Below are 9,262 nucleotides of genomic sequence, written 5' to 3' on the forward strand. Positions count from 1 at the left end.
CATAAAACGATGTAATTATTTACGTTCTTGTTCATCAGTTTATCAGCTGCTGAGTCTGACTGTTCACTGGTGTTTTACTAAATAAGTAAATTATCATTACAATGCAGTTTTAATCGTTCAACTAAATACGCGATCTAAATTTATTTTTTGAATAAAAGTCTAAAATAAATTCAACATACCAACAGTAATAAATTGTTGTTATTTGACTATTAGAGATACGTAGTAAAAGGAGACACATTTCTTGGTTATCGGTAATTTTTTAACTACCGTAAATTGATAAAAGTTTTTTTACCAAGTTTACATACATATTATGGTACGGCAATTTTTGTAAACTAGAAAAAAAGTCCTGATCTTTTTCATGAAAGTTATTTTATCACGCGGGTTAAAGACACACGGAATATTTCCACACGACAAAATGTGCATATATGTATTTTTTGTATTTATATGTAAATACATCCATATTATATCATTTTATTTATTTATTTTATTTAGAAGGAATCAGTCTTTTCACAAGTTGATTACAATACAACATTTAAAAAAGAACAATAACTACGAAAGAAGGTTTTTATTTAATTAACCTGTTGACACATTTTCATAAACCATTTCTCATTTCATTTTTATTTCTTACAGCACAAAAAAATGGATCCTATATCTGCTCTTCAAGAGGACTGCAAAACTTTAATTTCTTCCTTTCTACCAAAGAATACGGCAGCTTCAATTTTGGAAGATTTATTGCAGTCAAACCTTATGGTTGATGAACTCCGGAATTTCGAATTGGAAGAAAAATTAACCAATCCTGAACAAAACTTGGATAAAGACACGTAATACAAAACGTGACTTATTCTTTTTTACTTACGTTTGGCGGGCTTCATGACGTGATTGAGCTAAAATCTAGCGATATTTTTAACGTAAATTGTTCACAATGGTGGAAGAATTGTTAGATAATACCGGTACTGTAGAAATTTCGTGTTTTAAAAATTTGCATAAGAGTATTGCTCGAGTTTGTTCCCGGTCACGTGGTGGAAGATCCCACCAAAACTATTAGAAATTAGCCGCCCCCTAAACTTCCTAAATTTACTCCCTACATAAATCCATATAAAATGTATTTTCAGAACTGCGCAGCACACTTCAAACTCTATTCTTGAACAGATAAAAAACTGTAAAAACCAGGAATTTCTGCTCTCCTTCAAATCATCATTGGAGGCAAAACTCCACTCAAATATCCAAACAATTGAAGTAGTCCGAGTGAAAAAGCAGCCAAACGCGCCAATCTACAGATTAGTACTGCTTGCCAAACTTTTCGATGAACAACATGTCCTCATGGCGCTACAAATATCATCGTCCCCTCATTTCGACGAAACAGCCTTCGTTGCCCTGTTTGAAGAAGAAAAGTTGACAAATCCTAAACGAATATATTTTTATATGAAACACTTCTCCAAAGAAGAATGGATTAGTCGAGTCGTTTCCAAAGCTCATCCCAGCCAACTTTCCAAGCTGCCCGTAAAAGTTTTTGGGGATGGGGATATATTACGTGATCAAAAAGGTGGGTGAGCGGTTTTATATCTTATACACTGCTTGGAATTAGTATAAGTAGTCACTTCAAGTTAGGTTAGATTTTGATTTCTCGGTATTAACAATATTAAAATTAGGGGGAGATTCATAAATTATGTCACGCAAAAATCGCTATTGTCTAGACTCCCCTTTACGATGTGTCACATATGCACGATATTATTGGAGCCCTTGATACCCGCCACCTCCCTCTATCTTGCTGGAGGCAATTTATGGACCGTCCTTTATACTGGTCCGTAAAACTTTGTTATCGATGTGGTTAAACTTTAATAACGAGCTATAACCACACGGTATTGCTTATCTATACCACTTTAAGACAGTTGTGTATGAGTACCACTTGGCATTACTTTAAAACTGTATTCCTAAGAGTGTTCTAGTCTTAAGCATAACTTGCGCAAGGCTGGTACAAATCCGAATTTTTTATGACTTAATACACGGATGTTCCCTTATTTGTAGGAGAAAATCAGGATGAAACCTCTTCCACACTTCCTTGCATAATATCGATTGAGCTTCTGGATGAGATGTCATTGGCCGAATTTATGGATAAAATTCTTCCCCGAAGAAGGCTAATTTGTCAAGCGAGGCTGATTGAGCAAGTCCACATTGCCCAATCGATTACGTGTGATTTCCTTCAACTTTTGGAGGATGGGAAATACTTTGAAAACTTAACTGCGGACCAATTCAACGTGTATTGCTATAAAGAGAGATACAATCCACCAGTGCTTGCATTTGTGCTACCAAAATCTTCAGGTAGTAACGGTAAGTGAAAAAATCGAAGTAATTTTAAACACAATTCTCCGTTTTTCCTATTTATCAAACATATGTATGTGTTCACATTCACTTGTTCAGTGAAGAATGAATAAATTATTCATTCTTTATTTTTAAGATAGTTAAGATAGATATATACAATGAGATCGTGTTTTTTCAGCTTCCTACGATTTTCGAGTTTGATGGCTTAAAATTTGCGTAATAATGAGTAGATCAATAATTCGTAATAAAATTGGGGGCGCGCTTAGCCAGTTTTCGAGATAAATGCCAAAATCTGCGAATTTTTTGCAAATTTTGAGATATTCAAGTTTTGACTGAAAACTTGATTGAAAATGACTGGAAATAATTTTAAAAATTATTTTGGACTAGAATTTGGCCGCTGCCTTGATTTCTGACCCCACTTTTCTAATTTTTTGAATATTGCAAAATAATTGCATTTTCGCTATTAGCAATCCACGATCGAATAATGTGGTTTTGGTTAGCATTTTAAGTTAACTCATAAGGTAAATGATAAAACGGACTCGGTAGTTGCTCATTCCAAATTATTTAAACGACCGAGAATGATGTTAATAATTTGAAATTCTGTAAACTATTCTTTGGCGTTTGTGATTGTATTTAGCCACCACCTTGAATTTGGAGAACGCGGTTACAGCACATTTACTGCAAAATTTGAACGGAATTGGAATTCGAAAATAACTAAAGCGTTTCTGTTGAACAGATTACAACAACAGAACAGATTTGACAGATTACAACAGATTCCTTATATGCAATGTGGCCAATTTACATATAGAATTGATGCTAGGTTTTGTTAACCACTCAGAATTTTGTTAATGCCGAGTCGACTTGTTTGAGTAACAAATGAATATTTTTTTCAGAGTTATTCAGTGAATAAATTTGGCGTAAATATTTACTTGCTTCATATTTATGAAGAAGGAATAAATACATCTACATATTCGTTACACGTTTTTCACCATATTTTAAGTATATTAGGTATATTGAGAAATCAAATTAATAAAGAGAATTAGCGATGAAACTAATGAAAAATTAATAATGAGTAGATACTTGTTCTATAATTTTGAATCGATGAATAACGAACGAATAATTTCCTAATTTGCAAACTTAATGCATTTTGCGTGAAGAAAAGTATTTTTAAACACGGATATTTACCAATAGAATACTTGTAATATTTTGCAGATTCCACAAATAATGGTCATCCTAAACTAGACGTGATGGAAGAAAGGAGAAGTCACCAACTGGAAAAATGTATCCAAGACTTAGGAGGGCTTTACATTCACTTATTTTCTGCTGAAGAAACCCAAGAGACAAATTTGATACAGATTAAAGAGGACATACTTCAAGAATCACACTGTCTCCTTAAATTATCTCCGATCCTACAGTACTCATTGACTTTGAGGAGATTAGTTGGAAATATGCTAAACAATCCAAAAGTGGCTCTACGACAAATCAAAGAAGTCGATTGGGATGAATTGTTTGACGACTTTCAGCACAATTATCGATACGTATTTGATACAAGATTAGTCAAATTAAACCCTTGGACAGGACTGTGCGTACCTTCCGTTGCCACGAAGGTGTTTAAGGATGATCAGGTGCGTACCGGGTTAATCGAAGTATTGGAGAAGGAGAATTTCCAAGTGATGGAAGAAACTAGCAATGAGGAAAAATTACCAAAAGTGGAGGAGTGGATAAACTTTCTTCTGGAGAGAAGGTGCTCTGTAAATACTTTGGAGACCAATTGTCACCCACGGAGGCACTAATTTTTGATTATCATTAAGGAGACATTTTCTCAACAATGTAAAATAAGCCATAAGCTAATGAACGAAGGACACTTCACGAGATTGTTTAAAAAAATTATATATATTTTGCTCTGTCGTAAAAAATTGGTGAAAAAATGTATCAAAAATTGTGCCTCCGTGGGAGACAATTTGCCTGCAAATATTCCTTGTATAAACAAAATGATTGTTACTCAATATTTAATTACCCACTTTCTTAATTTGTACAGGCCTGCTGACATATCGGACATTATTTCAAAGGAAAACACGTGCCACTTTCCCGCCTCATTTCTGTCTCTTCTGCAAGAAAAAACTGAAGCTGCTTGGGAGCAGGAATTCTTACTACATAATTTGGAATACCTAGGCCAGGCTCGAAACTCCCTTGTGTTTCAAACTAGAACAGATCAAAGACACGGATCAGTTCTCAAACTCTTATTTCCCCATCCGACCAAGGCCACTTGCCGGTTTGGAGTTATTCGGCAAGATTCAGATTTTGAGCAGGAAAACCATTTTTACGACCACATAACTGTAACCGTGCTTCACCACGAAGAGATTGTCAGGTTTGCCCAAGAAGGCCCTATCCTCCCCGGGAAATACCAGATAGGTGGGGAAAAGGAAATACGGGAACTTATTTTAAATGCGGGGAAACAGGGGTATAGAGCAGAAATCTGGAAGATACAGCAAAGACGGGACGGTCGATCGTTAAAAAGTTGGATGAATTGTGACCTAAATGGTTCGTCAAAAATGGAAGTTATCCATGGAATATTTGAGGCTGCCCAAAGGTTCTTTAAAAGGTATAACGGTCACCGAAGTCTGTCCCTTGAAAATATATACTTCTCTCAGAATCGTGCAGATGGATTCCTCCTGAATATCCGGGAATACTCGATTTTAAACCAAAGAGAGGTGAACGACTACTACAAAGACTCAAGGATATTACGCAAAGAAATTTTCCAGCCAAATATCCGATCAAACATTTACACCATTGGGAAAATCATAAAAGAAATTATAAATTGGAGAAGAGACACCAGGATTAATCCCTATGGGAACTTTTACAATGTTCCCCATCTCGTGGAAATGATGCTAGAAACAAATCCTGAATTAGATGAAATGACCGTTGAACAATTTCAAACTATTTGGTGGAACGAAGAAACGAAGCAGTTTGAATTTAGGGCTAATAATGATTTATCAAGACAAGAAATCTCTCTTCTGTTTCGTTTTGGGGACTTTACTGTGGCTGAAAGGGTGATTCCGGTAGTGATGGAGGAGACGGTGAAATTGTTTAAGGAGGTCTTCAACGGTGCAAAATTTATGGAGGCGGTACTAGCTTCCAGTCAAGGAAGGGATGATAAAGAATATTATGAAGGGTTGCTTCCTCCCGAACAGCTAAACGATTTAGAGACATTGTTGAACTACTTAATCCAAAATCGGTAAGTGAGGATGAATTTTACAATTTTCATGAAAACTGTTTTGTTTTGTAAAGGGTGTTGATTTAATTCGTCCCGATTATTTTTTTGGAAGTCGGCAAACATTTACCTCTACTCTACTTCGAACTTTCATCATTTTTGAGGTTAAGGTTTTCTAATTTTGCCAGGAAAACTCGGACTAATTAAATCAACCTTCTTTATCAAAAATCTTGCAACAAACCGTTAACTTTTTCTTATTTATTTTGAGTTTGCGGCAACTTGTGTCACCCTCACATTGGTGACCTACCAATCACGGAAAATTGCGATTGTGACATATTTCCCCCACGTATTGGTTCCTACACTGAAGATAACATATTTTACTAACCAAATGTTATTTCAGGGTTCCCGTGTACCACACCCTCTACCGGTTCCTATTCCGTCTGCACCAATCTCCAGAGATAACGAAATTTAAACAGCGTCTTTATCACTGCATTGAGATGGAAAGCGTTGCCGGCCTCCAGCCGGTTGAACCCGTTGGGCAGGGCGCATTTGGTTATGTATTCAAGCAAAAAGAGCCCGGCTACAAATTGAACACGGCTGTCAAGTTGATTATCCCCAGAACCAAGAAGGATGAAGAATACACCAGAGGGGAGATCGGAAACTTGTCGGATCTGCGCCATCCTAACATTGTCTTCTTTATTGAGTGGATACAAAGAAAATTTACCGAGGAGGAGCTACGGGTAAGATGAAACTTGCAGAATTATTTTTAAACTTTATATATGAAACTGGCAAATAATAGTACAGGTCACGTAAACAAGCATAATAAAAAGGAGTTAAATTTATCGGTAGTTTATAATTCTACTTATAAGCATCATGAGGTAATGCACGCAGTCCCTAGTAACGGTGCAAAATCCTTAAGTTCTGTAAACTTGTACACAATTTTAGAAATTTGGCATTTTAGAATTAGGTAGGTACATACTTAAATTCACTCACATCAAGTGTGTCCCCTTATTTTATAAATATTTTACTAAATATGCGGATTTTACCGTTACCGTAACAGTTAGGTAAATTCCTCTTACCAGGGAACTTTGCAAGGATTGGGTGATCTGCTTCATTTAAGAGTATGTCGCGATAAACTACAGCTGCATCGACGATGTGTCTCCTTATTTGCTAAAATTTCAAAGCCGGCAATACCATTTTTTTAAGATGTAAAAATTTGAGCTATTTTATAAATTAATTAACTAATATAAATTAATTAATTTGTGTCCAGGGCATATTTAAATACGGTGAACCAATCCCGGAAGGAAATCCTACTTCCGCGTTTTCATCCTGCCAATCTGACGAGGAAATTCCACTTAAGAAATTACTGATGCGAGCAAGAAACGAATCTTTTGTGACTGGATATTTTATTGAAATGGAATATTGTGATTTCACCCTAAAAAACTGGATGGATTCAAATTCCTCGGCAACTCCTCTAATCAGGGACCAATTGAAAATCATCCGAGGGCTTATCAGGGGGATGAAGTATCTCCAACTCCACAAAATAATGCATTACGACCTCAAGCCCGACAATATTTTGATCAAAAGAAAACCAGGAGAAGAGGACAAGTTTTCAGTAAAAATTGCAGATTTTGGCCTTTCAAAGTTTATGGGGAACATTGATGATACAAAAGCGGTGTCAGGTGACAGAGGTAATTTGAAATATAAGGCGCCAGAGGTACTTCGAAAAGCTGAAGGAGCAGAAAGAGGAGACCCTTTGCAATCCGAAATATTCTCGGTTGGACTACTTGCCCTTGAAATACTAACCACGAGCATTACTCGCCTTCCCATTCGCGTTAGGGCTACAAGATTCAGCAATAGTTTACCTGATAAATTAGCCAGTGTTAAATCAGACAGTGTCGATTGTGCATTATTTGCTACTGCGATAAGAAAAATGTTGGAAGAGGATTGTCAGAGAAGGATGAGCTGTGAAGAATTTAGTAATTTGGACTTTGACTGGAATTCTTTAGCTGCATCGAAAGACTGTGAAGTTTTGCGGGATTTGTTTAAAATCCGGGAAAATGCTTGAATATATGATGACATGACAGCTTGTTTTATTAACACTTATGTACATATCTGGGTTGGTTAATTTTACAGAGTGAATAAAATATGTGCACAACACTAGTATATAGATACCTAAACTATTTAATATTGAAATATCATGCAAATATATTTAGTGGATATTTACATATGTAAATACCAGAGTTTATTAAAAATTGCGATAAAAGCGTTGTCGTCTTTGAAGAATTCTACTAAAATCTAAAATATCTGCAGTCATTTGCGAATTTTTCTGAGCACCTTTTCCTCTTCGATTTCAAATATCTCCACCAAATATAAGCATTGGGAGACTATGCATTTTGTAAATTTCATATTACCTAAGTTCATGATCGATTTGCACCAATGTCATCAAAAGTTGGTCACACACACTGGGGGATTTCCATTGTAAGCAGGAAATGTTTAGTTTGATTAAAATAAATATTCCCTCTTAGAAAAATGGTATTGAATCATCACCGACCGGAGTGCATGATTTCATCGGTACAGTAATAACTTGCACTAAATTCCGTTTCACCAGTGAGTTCACCGCCACAGACAAGGAGCGAGAATCCCATGGTATTTAAGGTTAAATACATAGTTAATTAATTAAAGATTCAATAAGATAGTGGGTAATTAATAAGGACACAACTACATATTTATGTAATCATTGTAATGATCGTTAAAAACGTCGTCTAGAACTCAATTTTTGAATTTGATGAATATTAAAATGTTGATTTTTAATGCATATAAGTATGTACAAAGTAAAAAAAACGTAAAAATTGGAAAATGGCTGAAATAAAAAGTCCTCCGTCTTGTAAATAAATCACGAGAATTTGATTTGTTGCTATTATACTTAATTATCTAATCAAAATCATGCCAAACGAGTCTTTTTTAGAATTATTATAATAGTAAGTTGGTAAATCCGACGAAATATGATTTAATAACCATGTTATTAAACATAACAAGATAGAAACAGAGCGAGCGAGAGAGAGAGAGCGAGAAGAGCGAAGAAGAAACACTAGAAACTCGCAAGTGTTGCTTGGTGTCGGTAGCCATGGTTGGCTGGTTGGTTGCCGGTGTGGTGAACTCTGAACCTGAGCCTTTTGTTGGATCTATCTGCATAATGATGGTAAAAGGAAGAAGTAGACCATAAGAATACAAGGAGAAGGATGAGACGGCGACGATGACGACGACGACGACATAGAAGCCCCTTCATGTCTCCCCACAATTCACGCACAATAAATCGCTTCAATGTTGAAACGATTTATATATTATTATGCCCTTCTTATGAATATTACATTTGAAACCCAAACACTACGAAATTTTCTAATTCGAGTACTCCATCCAATTAGTGGCCCTTCTTCGAGGAACTGATTAGTATCAGTGACATCGTTTGACTGAAACTGAAGTTTTGAATTACCAACGGCTTTCTGCTGTCAATGAAGTTGGAACCGAACTTGATCTTTAGGACGGTGCTGGCCTTGACTTCTTTCATCAGGGCAGATCGCCTTCTCGAACATGCCTTGTGGACCATAGCCTTCTCGTTTTTCTTCAAAATTTTGATCGATACGTTATTCACCCAGGAGGCAAGAGTGAAAACCAGGATGTTATTCCCAATGACGTTCGTCCATACTAGGGGGAAGATGAAAAAGACGGGCA

The 9,262-nt window shown here is 36.0% G+C and overlaps 1 protein-coding gene across 4 annotated transcripts; it reads left to right on the forward strand.

The window, feature by feature from the left end:
• Positions 1 to 7,821, forward strand: LOC110855155. Of its 4 annotated transcripts, none has more exons than XM_035855637.1 (9): positions 1 to 417; positions 493 to 561; positions 631 to 821; positions 1,113 to 1,543; positions 2,026 to 2,328; positions 3,532 to 4,063; positions 4,358 to 5,554; positions 5,931 to 6,270; positions 6,801 to 7,821. In XM_035855637.1, exons 3-9 carry the CDS (start codon positions 640 to 642, stop codon positions 7,596 to 7,598), a joined length of 3,783 nt encoding a protein of 1,260 aa, XP_035711530.1. In that variant the 5' UTR covers positions 1 to 417; positions 493 to 561; positions 631 to 639; the 3' UTR covers positions 7,599 to 7,821. The 4 variants fall into 4 exon arrangements, with proteins under 4 accessions (XP_035711530.1, XP_035711529.1, XP_021959267.1 ...); XM_035855636.1 differs by having other exon boundaries at positions 1 to 313; XM_022103575.2 differs by having other exon boundaries at positions 1 to 251.
• Positions 7,822 to 9,262: the final 1,441 nt, after the last annotated feature.

Source organism: Folsomia candida, unplaced genomic scaffold (assembly GCF_002217175.1).
Source record: "Folsomia candida strain VU population unplaced genomic scaffold, ASM221717v1 Fcan01_Sc011, whole genome shotgun sequence".
Lineage (NCBI taxonomy): Eukaryota > Metazoa > Arthropoda > Collembola > Entomobryomorpha > Isotomidae > Folsomia > Folsomia candida.

Coding starts and splice junctions, on each gene's coding strand:
- LOC110855155 (XM_035855637.1), top strand. CDS start 640: ATGGATCCTATATCTGCTCTTCAAGAGGACTGCAAAACTTTAATTTCT. Junction 1,544..2,025: donor TATATTACGTGATCAAAAAG/GTGGGTGAGCGG, acceptor CCTTATTTGTAG/GAGAAAATCAGGATGAAACC. Junction 2,329..3,531: donor AAAATCTTCAGGTAGTAACG/GTAAGTGAAAAA, acceptor AATATTTTGCAG/ATTCCACAAATAATGGTCAT.